General features: G+C 42.5%; 1 protein-coding gene and 1 pseudogene across 3 annotated transcripts; one reads left to right on the top strand and one right to left on the bottom strand.

The window, feature by feature from the left end:
• Positions 1 to 866: 866 nt before the first annotated feature.
• Positions 867 to 8730, bottom strand: LOC110509322 (caspase-7-like; annotated as a pseudogene). The gene is made up of 3 exons (XR_016493364.1): positions 8187 to 8730; positions 2058 to 2221; positions 867 to 1958 (listed from the first exon to the last, which is right to left on the bottom strand). The product of XR_016493364.1 is annotated as a caspase-7-like (transcript).
• Positions 8731 to 11448: 2718 nt separating this feature from the next.
• On the top strand, positions 11449 to 18445 carry dusp11 (dual specificity phosphatase 11 (RNA/RNP complex 1-interacting)). Of its 2 annotated transcripts, none has more exons than XM_021590667.3 (10): positions 11449 to 12016; positions 12226 to 12318; positions 12445 to 12520; positions 13133 to 13264; positions 13347 to 13470; positions 13618 to 13678; positions 13783 to 13829; positions 13905 to 13980; positions 14079 to 14207; positions 17320 to 18445. In XM_021590667.3, exons 2-10 carry the CDS (start codon positions 12284 to 12286, stop codon positions 17729 to 17731), a joined length of 1092 nt encoding a protein of 363 aa, XP_021446342.3. In that variant the 5' UTR covers positions 11449 to 12016; positions 12226 to 12283; the 3' UTR covers positions 17732 to 18445. The 2 variants fall into 2 exon arrangements, with proteins under 2 accessions (XP_021446342.3, XP_036823781.2); XM_036967886.2 differs by having other exon boundaries at positions 11548 to 12016; positions 13163 to 13264.

The raw sequence follows: 18445 nt of genomic DNA, 5'->3' as shown, positions 1-18445 counted from the left end.
TGTGCTCCAGAAACACCCAATATGTTGCAGAAACTACCGGACTAATTTAATAATATATGATCGTCTTACAATCTAAGCAGGGTTTAGCATAATTTGGGTATGTGTGCGCACGGACCAGTTTGGGTTTCCCTGAACCATCCCTGGGTAAACTGTTTTTGTTGTATAATGTTTGCTCTATTAAACTGTTTCAGTTCGGTGTCTGATTGGCTTCCTGATGGAACACCGCTGACCGTAAATGAATCTTTAGAGTGAAAAGCAATAGCTCAGAAGCACAATTTTATCAGTAATGAATCAATAATGTGTGGCAGAGTTGGGGTCGATTCCATTTAAATTTGTCAACTCCGAAATCAAAACAAATGTTCCTAATTGACAAGCATTGGAACACTTATCCAGATCGACCTACAGGAGCAATTAGGGATAACTACCTTGCTCAAGGGCACAGACAGATTTTTCATCAGCGACCTTTCGGTCACGGCCCAATGCTCTTAACCACTAGGCTTCCTGCCATCATAATGTACTTTCTGAATTGAAATAGAATTTACGCCAACCCTGGTATGTGGTAGGTTTTTATGTGGTTTATCAGTGTGTTGTGTTTCTGTGGTACGTACAGTAGCAACAGTATATCCGGTTGTGGATAGCGTGACAGGCACTCATGTGTTCCTCTGTCCCATTCTTACCTGTCTGTGTCGGGAAATGCCCCTAGTCCTTCCAACAGCTCAGTATGTCTTCCTCACCTGCCCACCTACACATAAGTGGGTTTAATCTTTTAGTATATATGGGCTGTTGCTCCTCATTCCTCTACAGCAGAGGTACTCATATTTGGCTGTATCTTCAACTTCTGTATATAGACATTGTTTTCTTTGTACTGTATTATTGACTATGTTTTGTTTATTCCATGTGTAACTGTGTTGTTGTATGTGTCGAATTGCTATGCTTTATCTTGGCCAGGTCGCAGTTGCAAATGAGAACTTGTTCTGGTTAAATAAAGGTGAAATAAATAAATCAACTGTATCAGCCCAGTCAGAGCCATAACTCAGAATTAAACTAATTTGTCTTAGTTACAATACAAAAAAATACCTTGAACATATCAGTCAATTAATTAAATATCAGACAATTTCATCAAGGTCGTTTTAAGCACACTCAACTTACATTAAATGGTTTCAAATAAGAGCATAGCAGCAGAAGCTAAGTGATATCTAGCCATTTTCATCCTCTAGGATATTTTAAGACGCATTAGTTTGTTGAGGAAAGGGGCCATGATAATCTACTCTATGGTGAAACCATCAACACCTCCCAATCTGTTCCTGCATCCACATGTCTGATCATCACAATGTTATTTTTATTTCATGCACACAAATGTAACAGAGTGGAAATTCCTTTGCAACCTAGACCCACAAGCACAACCTTCTGACCAACAACACTCTAAGTCAACCGTACTAGCTGATAGAGCAATGGTCAAGCCTAACAATCCGAGAGAGACCGTTCTCTTCAGATCTAACAAAGGCTTTGGGTTCAGCTTATATGTTTGTGAGGTCTGTTGTACTCGGGGTTGACGAATGTTGCGGCAGAAAGTCCATTGGCCACGCCCTCCTTCCGGGCTCGGCAAATGGGAACACCTCTCTGGTCAATCGTGATACGAAGCAAGGCATTTCCTTTTCCCCCCCCAGCAGACGACCATTGGCCTCGAAGCAAAAGGCCACACGATGGGAAATGCATGTCAGAAGGCGTGTCAGTTCCAGGGCACCACCCCCTTCCTCCTCCAATAGGATGCAGAATGTCTGGAGGAAGACGGCCCCCAGAGGGTTCATGAACGCCCCGTAACCTGGTGCGGTGGCATACATAACTGCCGTATCCATGGGGATGGACAGGTATTGAGACAAGGTGTCCTCAATGATGTCACTTCCTGCTGAATCCGTCTCCACTGTCACCTCATCATCCAGCTCACCCCCACGACACGCCTAGAGAGAGAGAGAAAGATGATTACTATTGATTATTATCACTGACTGATTGAATGACTGACCTCACTGTTGTGGGTGTGGTGATGATGGGGTACTGACCTGGATGAAGAACAGTTAGAGTTTTCCCTCCATGTGTGTGTTGTTGAAGCAGGAGAAGATGTGGGACAGTCTAACCGGCATTCCGTCCGCCCCGAACACACAACCCTCCTCCCCGTGAGATGATAGCACCGCCAGGAAGCACTCTTTCACCGGCTGCTCGCTCTCTGCAATCAATCAATTAATCAAATTGTATTCATTTATACATTTTTGGGTCAGAAAATGCTTTATTGGCCTAGACCCACTAAGAGCAAGCAGCAGCACAGTGGCAAGTAAAAAAAACCTTGAGAGGACCAGACTAGCTTTCTGGCTGAGCCGGTTAGCAGAAAAAAGACAACTAGAAAATTCTATCTCCTGCTGTGGCATTTGACGATGGTGGCACTTGATTCCTCGAAACAGTCTGCTTCAACTAACAATTAGCTCACCCATCAGTCATCCTTCTGTCTGCAGGGCACAACACAGTGTGCACATGTCTGCAGGTGTTTGCAGAGTAGTTATTAAATAGGTGTGTATGGGACTGTGCAATGCATCACTAGGACATTATGTCTCTCTCGCTATGTGTGTGTGTCATAGTTTCATCCTGTCTGCGCCCTTTACATATTTCACATCTCTAGTAGTTTTTACTGTAAATAACAATGAAAGACAGTATCTTTCCTCTGTCTCCCCCCTCCCTAATATTTATTTAACCTTTATTTTGACAGGGAAGACATATTGAGACCTAAGTCTATTTACAAATGTACCCTGTATAATGCAATCTAAAAGAATAGAATATGTTCCGGGATTCATCCAATGGCTTTGAGGAGTATACCACATCAGTCACCGGCTTCGTCAATAAGTGCATCAATGACGTCGTCACCACAGTGACCATACGTACAGCACGTATCCCAACCAGAAGCCATGGATTAGATGCAACATCCACACTGAGCTAGAGCTGCCACTCAAGGAGCGGAACACTAATCCGGATGCTGATAAGAAGTCCCGCTATGTCCTCCAACGAACCATCAAACAGGCAAAGCGTCAATGAAGGACTGAGATTGAATCCTAGTACACCGGATCTGACGCTCTTCGGATGTGGCAGGGCTTGCAAACTATTATGGATTACAAAGGGTAACCAGGATACATACTCAGTGGCTGCACTGGCCAACTGGCAAGTGTCTTCACTGACATTTTCAACCTCTCACTGACCGAGTCTGTAATACCTACATGTTTCAAGCAGACCACCATAGTCCCTGTGCCTAAGAATGCCAAGGCAACCTGCCTAAATGACTACCACCCAGTAGCACTCACGTCTGTAGCCCATTCACATCGACGGGGCTGTAGTGGAGCGGATCGAGAGCTTCAAGTTCCTTGGTGTCCACATCAATAACAAACTATCATGGTCCAAACACACCAAGAGTCATGAAGAGGGCACGACAATGTCTATTCCCCCTCAGGAGACTGAAAAGATTTGGCATGGGTCCTCAGATCCTCAATGAATTCTACAGTTGCACCATCGAGAGCATCCTGACTGGTTGCATCACTGCTTGGTATGGCAACTGCTTGGCATCCAACCACAAGGCGCTACAGAGGGTAGTGTGTCCGGCCCAGAACATCACTAGGACCAAGCTTCTTGCCATCCAGGACCTCTACACCAGGCGGTGTCAGAGAAAGGCCCTAAACATTTTCAAAGACTCCAGCCACCCTAGTCACAGACTGTTCTCTCTGCTACCACACAGCAAGCATTACCGGAGTTCCAAGTCTAGGTCGAAAAGGCTACTCAACAGCTTCTACACCGAAGCTATTAGACTGTTAAACAGTTAATCAAATGGCTACTCAGTAAAATCTTTGAAATTATTTGATGTTACATTTGTATTTTTGTTCAGTTTACAGTACCAGTCAAAAGTTTGGACACACCTACTCATTCAAGGGTTTTTCTATGTTTTTACCATTTTCTACATTGTAGAATAATAATGAAGACATCAAAACTATGAAATAGCACATATGGAATCATGTAGTAACCAAAATAGTGTTAAACAAAACATTTGAGGTTCTTCAAAGTAGCCGCCCGTTGCCTTGATGACAGCTGTGCACACTCTTGGCATTCTCTCAACCAGCTTCACCTGGGAGGAATGTAGAGATCTACAGGTCTTTAGCGAAGTTAAGCCAACGTTTTGATACAGGATACAACGATGGGTATCAAAACTGTCACCTGTAAACAAAACGAAGGGCACTATGGGTGGTGGCATCCAAAGGTTTAAGAGTAGGAGCAGCTGCACTTTGATAAATAACATCACCATAATCAAGAACAGATAAAAAGGTTGACTGAATGATCTGCTTCCTACCTGCTTAGAGAAAGGCATGATCTGTTTCTGTAGACAAAGCCAACTTCAAATCTTAGCTCCTTAACCAGCTCATCTATATGTTTTTTAAATGTCAAACCCATACAAATACAAGTGCCTAAGTATTTACAAGTGGGAAAACATTCAATCGGAGAACCATCTAATGAGTGAACATGTAAGTAATTTGAAACGTTCTTACGAGAATTTAAAAACAACATGAATATAGTCTTGCCCATATTAAGCACAAGTTTTAAATCAGCTATAAAACCTGACTGTAGTTTAGACACAGCCAGACCAACAGTCAGGCAATAACATACATAATACTATCGTCCGCATATACAGTGCCTTGCGAAAGTATTCGGCCCCCTTGAACTTTGCGACCTTTTGCCACATTTCAGGCTTCAAACATAAAGATATAAAACTGTATTTTTTTGTGAAGAATCAACAACAAGTGGGACACAATCATGAAGTGGAACGACATTTATTGGATATTTCAAACTTTTTTAACAAATCAAAAACTGAAAAATTGGGCGTGCAAAATTATTCAGCCCTTTACTTTCAGTGCAGCAAACTCTCTCCAGAAGTTCAGTGAGGATCTCTGAATGATCCAATGTTGACCTAAATGACTAATGATGATAAATACAATCCACCTGTGTGTAATCAAGTCTCCGTATAAATGCACCTGCACTGTGATAGTCTCAGAGGTCCGTTAAAAGCGCAGAGAGCATCATGAAGAACAAGGAACACACCAGGCAGGTCCGAGATACTGTTGTGAAGAAGTTTAAAGCCGGATTTGGATACAAAAAGATTTCCCAAGCTTTAAACATCCCAAGGAGCACTGTGCAAGCGATAATACTGAAATGGAAGGAGTATCAGACCACTGCAAATCTACAAAGACCTGGCCGTCCCTCTAAACTTTCAGCTCATACAAGGAGAAGACTGATCAGAGATGCAGCCAAGAGGCCCATGATCACTCTGGATGAACTGCAGAGATCTACAGCTGAGGTGGGAGACTCTGTCCATAGGACAACAATCAGTCGTATATTGCACAAATCTGGCCTTTATGGAAGAGTGGCAAGAAGAAAGCCATTTCTTAAAGATATCCATAAAAAGTGTCGTTTAAAGTTTGCCACAAGCCACCTGGGAGACACACCAAACATGTGGAAGAAGGTGCTCTGGTCAGATGCAACAATTGCAACAATGCAAAACGTTATGTTTGGCGTAAAAGCAACACAGCTCATCACCCTGAACACACCATCTCCACTGTCAAACATGGTGGTGGCAGCATCATGGTTTGGGCCTGCTTTTCTTCAGCAGGGACAGGGAAGATGGTTAAAATTGATGGGAAGATGGATGGAGCCAAATACAGGACCATTCTGGAAGAAAACCTGAGGGAGTCTGCAAAAGACCTGAGACTGGGATGGAGATTTGTCTTCCAACAAGACAATGATCCAAAACATAAAGCAAAATCTACAATGGAATGGTTCAAAAATAAACATATCCAGGTGTTAGAATGGCCAAGTCAAAGTCCAGACCTGAATCCAATCGAGAATCTGTGGAAAGAACTGAAAACTGCTGTTCACAAATGCTCTCCATCCAACCTCACTGAGCTCGAGCTGTTTTGCAAGGAGGAATGGGAAAAAATGTCAGTCTCTCGATGTGCAAAACTGATAGAGACATACCCCAAGCGACTTACAGCTGTAATCGCAGTAAAAGGTGGCGCTACAAAGTATTAACTTAAGGGGGCTGAATAATTTTGCACGCCCAATTTTTCAGTTTTTGATTTGTTAAAAAAGTTTGAAATATCCAATAAATGTCGTTCCACTTCATGATTGTGTCCCACTTGTTGTTGATTCTTCACAAAAAAATACAGTTTTATATCTTTATGTTTGAAGCCTGAAATGTGGCAAAAGGTTGCAAAGTTCAAGGGGGCCGAATACTTTCGCAAGGCACTGTATATGAAATGTACCATTTTTAACAGATTGACGTATGATGTTTATATAAATAGAGAACAGGTCCCAAAACTGACCCCTGTAGTACACCTTTATGGACTTTAAGAAATTCAGACTAAACCGCATAAATCTCGATGGCCAGAGTTCTGTCACTAAGATAATCATGAAACCATGAACAGGCGTCAGAGCTCAGGCCTATCGAGGCCTATCAACTTAGTCAAAAGCTGATGACAAGATCATTAACAATTAAAGTGTTTCCTGTCATAACGCTACGCCAGGCCTAAACCCTGATTGGCTTACGTTCAAAATACATTTCTCCGATCATTTTCTTTTAGCAAAGTTGTACAATTACCAAGGATTTGAGAATCTTAGCTAGACAAGGACATATTGAAATGGGGCGATAATGATTAAGATCTCTACTATCTCCGCAATTATGGAGTGGCAGCACAAGAGCTGATTTCCCATACTTTTGAAATATTTCCTGATAACAACGTTAAATAAAAACGGTGGGTTATTGAACCAACAATGATGGGCGCTGCACAATGAAGCAGACCAGGATCCAAATTGGTCAGCTCCAGCTCCTATAGATTTCTTGTTGTCTATTTGCTAGCAAAGCATCCAGGAGTTCCTTTTCTGTAAATAAACAAAAAGAAAAGCACTGGCTATCAGCATCCAGCCTAATATCATTGTGAATAGGCTAAGAAGTTATTTTCAAAGAGATAGCCCAAATAAAATGGTGATTCAATTATGACATTTTTGTTGTTGTTGTAATGAAGCCAGAGTCTGAATTAATTTGTTGTGGCAGAGAGGGGGAAGTAGAACTATTCAGGGATTTTTACAGTTTTCCAGAATTTAGCCGGGTTCCCATTACAATCTGAAAGCACACTTACTTAATAATCAGATTTTGCCTTTCTGATTTTTTTTTACACAATGATTCCTCAGTTGCTTAAAAGCTTGCCAGTCTGGGCCTAAGCCTGTTTTTCTGGCCTTGACCCAAGCCTTATCTCTTTTATGAATGACTTGATAATTCCGGAGTGCACCAGGAAGTCAAACTACCTTTAACCCTTAATTTTTTAAAGGGAGCATGATTATCCACAATAGCATTGAAGACATCTGCAAAAGGCTCAAAGTTAAATCAGGTTCAGGTAAAGCTGAAATACAATCAAGCTCACTAAAATAAAGATCCTGTAAAAAAGTCTATTCACTGTGGTTTTTAAAGTTCCTATTTGTCATGACACAAGGCTTAGATTTTTGTGTTCTCACATCTCTAACACAAACAACTGGGCAATGGTCATTAACGTCTTGGGCAAAGACACCAGTAGAAATCAAATCAAATCAAATGTTATTTGTCACACGCGCCGAATATAACAGGTGTTCACCTTACAGTGAAATGCTTACTTACAAGCCCTTAACCAACAATGCAGTTTTTAAAAAAATACCTAAAAAACAGTAAGAGATAAAGTAACAAATAATTAAAGAGCAGCAGTAAAATAACAACATTTAACATATAACATATTTCTCTGGTGTATGTGTTAAAACAAGATCAATCAGTGTTGACTTCGAAGGATCTTGAGGGTTGGGCTGTTTTCAGGAGATGAACAGTTAACAATTCCTCCCAGAATCTGAGACCTTCGTTGACTTTTGGGTTAGAGAACATGATAAGTGTGTTTGTATGTGTGTGTATACATTTTCCATTGCTTTGTGTGCTGGGCTGCGGCGGACTCCGTGACCGTCCCCTAATTGATAACATTATGTAGCAACTCTGATAAGTTTGATAACGTTGATAAAACCAGGTTATAAAGTATTTATTATTGTTTTGGAGCTGATTTGTAGCAGGGGCGTGTGTATAAGATGTGTGTTACCTGTCTTGAAGAGTGTGTAAATCTCCTGAGCGTTAAGATCCATGTGAATGTCCACCCTGTAGCCCAGTCTGGTCAAGGCACCGTGGAGTCTCTTGGTGTCTTTCTCTGCCCCCGGCCTTCTGCCCAGTGGTACCCCGTGGTCAAAGTTTGACTCGGAGACCAGCACGGCCCGGTTGCACTCCTCATCGCCAGCATTTGTCCGTCTCCACAGCGGCATGTCCAAATATATAGAGACCAACGGCCCAGTCACGTTGTTGCAGTCTGGTTCCTCTCAAGATTTCTACCTATCCCCTGGGAGTGTGTCCGTGCTCCTGTCTTCCCCTGCTTGCTCTCTGGGGGTTTATGTCAGAGTCTGTGACAAATGTACAGCTATATTGTGCACAAAGCGTGACACAAGTCCAATGTAATAGAAAGAGGATCAGAGCACTGAATGAAGTGAGCTCTCTTCCCTTATGGGGTAAGGTCCAACAGGTAAAAACCCACCTGAATAGACCACCAGCAGGCAAATATCCACCTGAGCTGAGTGTCAGTCAGTGTAAAGTCAGAGAGTGTCCGGTTCATGTGTGTATATGTATTTTATACTGCAGCTGTTCCAACCGGCAGACAGGAAGGCTACCAGCTACAGCCACGCCCTCAACACTAACACACCTGGGTGGTTGTTGGCAAAATGTCACGATCGCATGCTGTTGCATCACAGTTCCTGGTATTACCTGTTATTTTCTACATTCATTCCTCCTTCCCTCTTCCATTCCTCTTTGCTGTCTACTGGGAATGCCAGCTCAGTAAAACATGTGCTAGCTCATCTCTGGACTTACCCACCTTTTACATTCAATAGCAATTCATTACCAGCTCATCTATCATTTTTACAGGGCTTGCTGGACAGACTATCATCAGTAGCTTCACTTTCACAATGACTTGGGACTTAAAAGGTCACATTATATGAATAGGGGTAAAGGGTTCTGAGAAATCACATCACTGCAGGGATTGACATTAAACCAAAGTCTGAAAGGCACATGCCCATCAGGCAGGTCAGGATTTTTTAGGTGTTGCCCAAAGATTATGATCACTTGCCTGAACATTTAAAGTATTTGTTTTCACCTACACACAGGGGAGGAACCACAAAGACCAGACTACTGTCTTTATCTTATTTTTACTGAGTACTCAATTCAAGGTTAGTAGTCAATAACTAATGCTGCGTTCAAGTGGGATACTCAGAAAGTACTACTTGTAAACTGGGAGCAAAGAGTTGTGTGCATTCACGTGCTTTCAACTTGAGAACGCCGCAAACAAATTGTAGTGTTAAAAACCATATTAATGTATTGTTTTTCACAAATAATGTTTTGTTGTTGCATTTAACTTCTGAAAAATGCTGTTATCGAGGTAATTTCCTTAGTGTGTAACGTCAGAGTTCAGCATGTAACATAGGTCGGAGCTCAGAGATGATAGACAAGTTTCCCACTACTAATTACCAGTTGCCTGCTATACAAATTGATGGAAAGTGGTGTTGGGGGAAAACTATTATAGACATCATAAAATCCAAGTACACAAACAACAAGTGTGCGATTAAAATGGGTAAAAAACACACACATTTCTTTCCACAGATGCAGCTTAAGCTCCACCCTCTTCAATATATATATCAACGAATTGTTGAGGGCACTAGAATGGTCTGTAGTACCCGGCCTCACCCTACTAGAATCTGAAGTCAAATATCTATTGTTTGCTGATGATCTGGTGCTTCTCTCCCCAACCAAGGAGGGCCGACAGCAGCACCTAGATCTTCTGCACAGATTATGTCAGACCTGGGCCCTGACAGTAAATCTCAGTAAGACAAAAATAATGGTGTTCCAAAAAAAGTCCAGTTGCCAGGACCACAAATACAAATTCCATTTAGACACTGTTGTGCTAGCCTAGAGCACACAAAACACTCTACATACCTTGGCCTAAACATCAGCGCCACAGGTAACTTCCACAAAGCTGTGAACGATATGAGAGACAAAGCAAGAAGGGCCTTCTATGCCATCAAAAGGAACATGAAATTCGACATACCAATTAGGATTTGTCTAAAATGACCTGAATCAGTTATAGAACCCATTGCCCTTTATGGTTGTGAGGACTGGGGTCCGTTCACCGACCAAGAATTCACAAAATGGGACAAACACCAAATCAAGACTCTGCATGCAGAATTCTGCTAAAAATATCCTCTGTGTACAATGTAAAACACCAAATAATACATGCAGAGCAGAATTAGGCTAATACCCGCTAATTATCAAAATCCAGAAAAGAGCTGTTAAATTCTACAACCACCTAAAAGGAAGTGATTACCAAACCTTCCATAACAAAGCCATCGCCTACAGAGAAATTAAACTGGAGAAGAGCCCCCCTAAGCAAGGTGGTCTTGGGGCTCTGTTCACAAACAGACCCCACAGAGGTCCAGGACAGCAACACATATAGACTCAACCAAATCATGAGAAAACAAAAAGATAATTACTTGACGCATTGGAAAGAATAAAAATAAAAAAACAGAGCAAAACAGAACGCTAAACAGGCCCTAAACAGAGTACATTGAGCTGCACTTCCTAATATCCTGACAAATGTATGACCATATTAGAGACACATGTTTCCCTCATATTACACAGACCTCCAATTTTGATAAACTCCCATATCTATTGGGTGAAATGCCAGTGTGCAATCACAGCAGCAAGCTGTGTGACCTGTTGCCACAAGAAAAGGGCAACCAGTGAAAAACAAACACCTATATTTATGTTTATTTATTTTCCCTTTTGTACTTTTACTATTTTCACATCATTACAACACTGTATATAGAGCTATGACATTTGAAATGTCTTTATTCGTTTGGAACTTGTGTAAGTGTAACGTTTACTGTTAAATATTTGTACTGTTTATTTCACTTTTGTTAATTATCTATTTCACTTGTAAATATGTAAACATATGTTTCCCATGCCAATAAAGGCCCTTTAAATTGTAATAGCCTATAATAGATTGGAATAGCAGGTCTACATCCTGTCTGCCTTCAAGTTTACTATTTTTCTAAAACGGAACCTATTGCATTAATTAGGGTGCTTAAGACCGAATCTTACACTAGACTTAGTAAAACACATTATATGAACACACTGCAGAAAGTATGGTTTCACATAAAACTATTTTCAAAATAGAGTGCCTTCAACCTCACACCGTTACGTCTCTAACTGTTCTATAGTATAGAACAGTTATAGTTCACAACATCCTAATTCTATTTGTGAGTACGGTGTACAGTAGAAGTCGGCGTTAGAAAGCAGCTTGGACTCGGAAGAAAACACCGGAACCACGGCAAAACCAGCCGGGATCCCGCATTTTGCGACACAAGGGTTGAAAAATCACGTGATTAAATGAAGCTTCGGACGTCGTTGATGACGTCCTTTTGATAAAGCGAAAAACGCGTCCGCCACCCCGCACACTGCTTCGAATTCAGCTGCTTAGCGAGTTCGCCACCGGCCTCGGTACTCCGGTATCACTACAGACAACTGACTGACAACCCAATGGTGCTTTAGAAAGACCGTGTCAAAATTGGTCTAGCAATATCTGCTATGCTTGTATTCAGGTTTAAATTGGGGTTCCTCTCCTGCCATAACACATCCAAACCACTAGGGGAGAACAGAGACATTCTGACCGCAAGATACACTAGACTCTCCTTACGTCATCCAAACACGGCAGCTGAAAGGTGGAATGTGATTCATGCTAACTTGCTTTCGGTTGCATACATTGACTTCTGTTTTCAGGTCAAATGAAACACGGTTCATGTTAACTGTTGAGAAGAGTTAATATTTGACTGGGTGAGTAAGGAAATTGTTGACGACGTTACAGCAAAATATGTGCCTTGAGAACTAACGTAGTTAGCTAGCGCTGGCTAATCCTCGGTCGACCGCCCAGACATTTGTGATACCTTTCTCAATACGTCTGTGTTGTCGATATAATTTGATAGCTAACGTAGACATCTTTGGTTTTGCTGCTAGTGGCTAATACACTTTTTTTTTTATTGCAGATCATGTTGATTGTATAAATAAGGTTAACTGTTACCCAAAAGTGAACCCAAGAAAAAGATGCCTCCTCGCAAGAAAAACGGGATACCGGACAGGTAAATAGCCACTGTTTAAACGGTTAACTATTTAATGCTAATGTTAGCCCCCAGAGCTGGACCTCAATCAGTAATGTAGACGGGATTCTAGACTGTCATATTGATGTCCTACAATCTCTCCTACAGATGGGAAGACTACCAGGCCGTAGGGAAGATTATATCTGGGACGCGGTTCATCGCTTTTAAAGTCCCTCTGAAACCGGTAACAGTCAAGAGCTGTGTGTGTGTGTGTGTGTGTGTGTGTGTGTGTGTGTGTGTTAAGTCACTCAACTCCACGATGTACTTGATGTGAAATACATGGTGGATTTCAGTGACTTCGCTGTGTGTCCCCCTGGTGTGTTGTCAAGCACTGGGTAGTCTAGGAAACCCAGAACTAGAATCTAGCGGAATTGTCAGCTGCTCAATGTTATGTTTTATTTAATTTAACTAGGCAAGTCAGTTAAGACCAAATTCTTATTTTACAATGAAGGCCTAACATTATGTGAGTCTGTCCAAAAGAGATTAAGCACTGGGTTACGGGGTTGGTGTTAGTGGCCTTGGGGTTTGTAATAGGTATACTGGGATGTATTTGTTATTCAGATTCCGTTGCAAAACGTTTTGCAACAGAAACCTTTTACTCTAGGATGCAAACAAAACGGTGAGGGACCTACCTGAATATGTCAAATAGAAAATCTTGTTTGTTGCAAAATGTTTTCCGTTTGGAGTAAATTATTTCTGTTGCAAAACATTTTGCAACAGAGTCCGACTAATGGTACACCCCTGGTAGCTAGGAGTGTTAGTAGTTACTAGGCTAATAACTGTGTGTGTGTTCCAGTCCCTGTGTCGTCATGTTGAACGTTCACAGGCGTTTGGTCCATGGGAGCTGATGCAGACTATGGAGAAAGAGGGACAGGAGCTGGGACTGATTATAGACCTCACCTTTACTACGCGCTACTACAAACCTGAGGTACGCACACACAATCACTTCCCCACACACACACACACACAATCACTTACTGTGTAGTCTAGTGTAGTTTGTGTGTGTGTAGGACCTTCCAGACTCCGTGTTCTACCTGAAGATTTTCACAGCTGGTCATGAAGTTCCCAGTGACCCCACAATCCTTAGCTTCAAACGTGCCGTCCGCGGGTTCCTACGAGACAACACACACAACGGTCAGTGTCACACCACACACACACACACACCCACACCCTCACTTGTGGTTTGTGAAACTGATTGTCTGTGTCTTGTTAGTTAATCGTCAACACATCAGCAGAAATACAAGATAATGTAAACGTATTTATTATCTTTCTCTTTCAAAGATAAGCTGATCGGAGTACACTGTACTCATGGGCTCAACAGGACAGGCTACCTGGTCTGTAGGTAAGGAGCTTTTAGCAGATTTTGTGGAGTTTCTGGTAGATTCTACATGTGCTTAGTTTGTAACCTACATCTTTCTTTTCCTCTTCTCACTCTCCCCTCTTCAGGTATCTGATAGATGTAGATGGGATCGATCCTAAAGAGGCTGTGGAGTGTGAGTACTGAACCTCATTCAAAAATTGTGTGCACACATGCATGTGTGTAATGTATTTTCCATGTGTTATTCCAGTGTTTAACTCTTCGCGGGGTCACCCCATAGAAAGAGAGAACTACCTGAAAGACCTACAGACTGGGCCAAAGAGAAGGTAATTTGTGTCTCGGTTGGTTGATCGGTCGGTCTCTCTATTGTTGTCTCTGTCCATCCATACTTTTATTCATCCATCCCTCCTCCCTCCCTCTGCAGTAATGATGGGATGGAGGAGTCGGAGCAGGAGCCAATCAGAGGCCGCTCTGGCAGTCGTCATAACATTCTCGACTCTCCTGCCCACGACCGCGACAGACATTACGACAGGCATGACTACAACCAATTTGTGTAAGCACCCTGTCCTCTAACCCTTATAGACATACAGGTATGTCTACATACAGTACTATCATAAAGTATTCAGATCCCTTGACTTTTTCCCCAAAAATGTAAAGTTGCGGCCTTATTCTAAAATTGATGAAATATATCAATCTACACACACCACCCCATAATTTCAAAGCGAGAGCAGGTATTTAGACATTTTTGAAACCAGATACCTTATTTACATGTACAGTTGAAGTTGGAAGTTTACACACACTTAGGTTGGAGTCATTAACTCGTTTTTCAACCACTCTACACATTTCTTGTTAACAATCTATAGTTTTGGGAAGTCAGTTAGGACATCTACTTTGTGCATGACAAGTAATTGTTCCAACAATTGTTTACAGACAGATTATTTCACTTATAATTCACTGTATCACAATTCCAGTGGGTCAGAAGTTTACATACACTAAGTTGACTGTGCCTTTAAGCAGCTTGGAGAATTCAGAAAATGATGTCATGGCTTTAGAAGCTTCTGATAGGCTAATTAACATCATTTGAGTCAATTGCAGGTGTACATGTGGATGTATTTCAAGGCCTACCTTCAAACTCAGTGCCTCTTTGCTTGGCATCATGGGAAAATCAAAAGAAATCAGCCAAGACCTCAGAAAAAAAATTGTAGACCTCCACATGTCTGGTTCATCCTTGGGAGCAATTTCCAAATGCCTGAAGGTACTACGTTCATCTGTACAAACAATAGTATGCCGTCATACTGCTCAGGAAGGAGACGTGTTGTGTCTCCTAGAGATGAACGTACTTTGGTGTGAGAAGTGCAAATCAATCCCAGAACAACAGCAAAGCAAAGGGTACAAAAGTATCTATATCCACAGTAAAACAAATCCTATACGGACATAACCTGAAGTCCGCTCAGCAAGGAAGACGCCACTGCTCCAAAACCGCCATAAATAAGCCAGACTACAGTTTGCAACTGCACATGGGGACAATGTCCTTTTTGAAGAAATGTCCTCTGGTCTGATGAAACAAAATATAACTGTTTGGCCATAATGACCATTGTTATGTTTGGAGGAAAAAGGGGGAGGCTAGCAAGCCGAAGGACGCCATCCTAACCGTGAGGTACAGGGGTGGAAGCATCATGTTGTGGGGTTGCTTTCCTGTAGGAGGGACTGGTGCACTTCACAAAATAGATGGCATCATGAAGTAAAAGGATGTGGATATTTTGAAGCAACATCTCAAGACATCAGTAAGCTTGTTTGCATATAGGTCTTCCAAATGGACAATGACCCCAAGCATACTTCCAAAGTTGTGGCAAAATTGCAAAGGACAACAAAGTCAAGGTATTGGAGTGGCCATCAGAAAGGCCTGACCTCAATCCTAAAGAAAATGTGTGGGCAGAACTGAAAAAGCGTGTGCGAGCAAGGAGGCCTACAAACCTGACTCAGTTACAGCAGCTCTGTCAGGAGGAATGGGCCAAAATTAACCCAATTTATTGTGGGAAGCTTGTGGAAGGCTACCTGAAACATTTGACCCAAGTTAAACAATTTTAAAGGGAACGCTACCAAATACTAATTGAGTGTATGTAAACTTCTGACCCATTGGGAATGTGATGAAAGAAATGAAAGCTGAAATAAGTAATTCTCTACTATTATTCTGACATGTCACATTCTTAAAATAAAGTGGTGATCCTAACTCACCTAAGACAGGGAATTTTTACCTGGATTGAATATCAGGAATTGTGAAAAACTGAGTTTAAATGTATTTGGCTGAGGTGTATGTAAACTTCCGACTTCAACTATAAGTATTCAGACCCCTTGCAATGAGATTTGCAATTGAGCTCAGGTGCATCCTGTTTCCGTTGACCATCCATGAGATGTTTCTACAACTTGGAGTCCATCTGTGGTAAATTCAATTGATTTGACATGATTTGATAGGCGGACACACCTGTCTATATAAGGTCCCACAGTTGACAGTGCATGTCAGAGTGAAAACCAAGCCATGAGGTTGAATGAGTTGTCCGTAGAGCTCCGATACAGGATTGTGTCAAGGCACAGATCTTGGGAAGTGTACCAAAAAAGTGTCTGCAGTATTGAAGCCCCTGACAAACAGTGACCATCATTCGTAAATAGAAGAAACTTGGAACGACTAAGACTTCCTAGAGCTGACCGCCTGGCCTAACTGAGCTATTGGGGGAGAAGGGCTTTGGTCAGGCAGGGGGCCAAGAATCCAATGGTCACTCTGACAGAGCTCTAGAGTTCCTCTGTGGAGATTGGAGAACCTTCCAGAAGGACAACCATCTCTGCCCTACTCCACCATAGTAGTGGCCAGGCGGAAGCCACTCCTCGGTAAAAGGCACCTGACAGCCTTCTTGGAGTTTGCCAAAAGACACCTGAAGGACTAAGACCATGAGAAACAAGATTCTCTGGTCTGATGAAACCAAGATTGGCCTGATTCCATGTGTCACATCTGGGGGAAACCTGGCACCATCCCTACGGTGAAGCATGGTGTTGGCAGCATCGTGCTGGGGCAGGGACTTGGAGTCTCGTCAGGATCAAGGCAAAGATGAATGGAGCGAAGTACAGAGAGATGCTTGACGAAAACCTGCTCCAGGGTGCTCAGGACTTCAGACTGGGGGGCGAAGGTTCACCTACCAGCAGGACAACATCCCTAAGCAAAGACGACGCAGGAGTGGCTTCGGGACAAGTCTCTGAATGTCCTTGTGTGGCCCAGCTAGAGCCCAGACTTAAACATTATCGAACATCTATAGAGAGACCTTTAAATGGCTGTGCAACGACGCTCCCCATCCAACCTGACACAGCTTGAGAGGATCTGCGGAGAAGAATGGGAGAAGCGCTCCAAATACAGGTGTGCCAAGCTTGTAGCTTCATACCACAGACTCTAGGCTTTCATTGTCGCCAAAGGTGCTTCAACAAAGTACTGAGTAAATTGTCTGAATACTTATGTAAATGTGATATTTACGTTTATAATAAATTAGCCAAAATGTTATTATTTTAGAATAATGCTGTAACATCAAAATGTGGAACAGGTCAAGGGGTCTGAATACTTTCCGAATTCACTCCATATGTTTAATTTTGGTCTGACGGTTCTGCTCTCTCTCTCTCTACAGGCCTCTCCACCAGAGGGGTATGAACCACCAGACTCACGGCTTCCCCCCTCCTCTGCCTCCTTATGGCATGTGGCCTCCCCACCCGAGCCTTCTCCCCCATCTTCCTCACTTCAACAACTACCAATGGAGACCCCCCCAGCCACAGAACAACTGGAGGAGGCCCTACCCACCAGAGGAAGACAGGAGGGGAGGGGAGGACAGGAGGGGAGGGGAGGACTGGAGGTCCTCCCACCACGAAGGCGAGAGGAGAATTCGTTGCCCTCCCCCTTTCCCTGTTCTTCCTCGTTACTCCCCCAAAGGGTGGACTAATGAGCCTGAGGGGTCTGCCTCCTCCCTCCCCTCTGAAGAGATAAGTGGCCCACAGAGGAAATTCCGCCCACGACACAAACGCAGCAACGACTGGACTAAATAGAGGAGAGAGGGGGAGTGCAGTGTGCTTTTTAAAAATTAAAAGTGAACCTTCCCGGTGTTTGACTGCTACAGTTCCATGGGGGCTGAATAGTTTGATTTGCTTTTAGAAACAGATTTTAGGTTTTAATTGAGAGATGTGTACGGTTGAGACGGAGAGAAAGGCCTTAGTTCACTTACATAAAGTGCCTGACTGACTGTTTTCTGACTGACTAACCTTGTCCCCAGGCTATTGCGTAATGTAAGGCTGGTACATCAACTATTCAATGTTGGCCTTACTGGGTAAAGGGGCATTTTATTTGAGAGAATAACACTTGTGAAAGGCAATGCTCTGCTTGTGGTGTGTTAGCGTATGGGGGAGGTGTTATGGGAGATGATTGGTTGGTATATTAAGCTGAGTAAGTTGACTCCCATGCACCTGGAGTTTCTCCAGGTCTTTCTGTATTGGCTAACGGAGGCCAAGTTTAACACGTTGGTCCACCAGTGTTTTTGCGCAATTTGGGTGGAATTGCTTGGGAATGAGATGACTTGACGATTGATTTACTGACTTTTGGCTGACTGACTGGTTTCCTTTAGACATGAGTTGCCAATGCACTCTGTTTCATGTATGTATCATGTATGACAGGCAAATCATATACATGCATGAAAATCTCTTATGTGCTTTTTGGTCTGAGTGTTTTTGATCAAAGGTAATAAAGAACATTGGGAGCGGGAAAAA

The sequence above is a fragment of the Oncorhynchus mykiss genome, chromosome 29, assembly GCF_057628025.1.
Source record: "Oncorhynchus mykiss isolate SJ-2025 chromosome 29, ASM5762802v1, whole genome shotgun sequence".
Taxonomy (NCBI): domain Eukaryota; kingdom Metazoa; phylum Chordata; class Actinopteri; order Salmoniformes; family Salmonidae; genus Oncorhynchus; species Oncorhynchus mykiss.
Note: the sequence above shows the minus strand (reverse complement) of the source record. Positions and strands in the feature narration are given on the sequence as shown.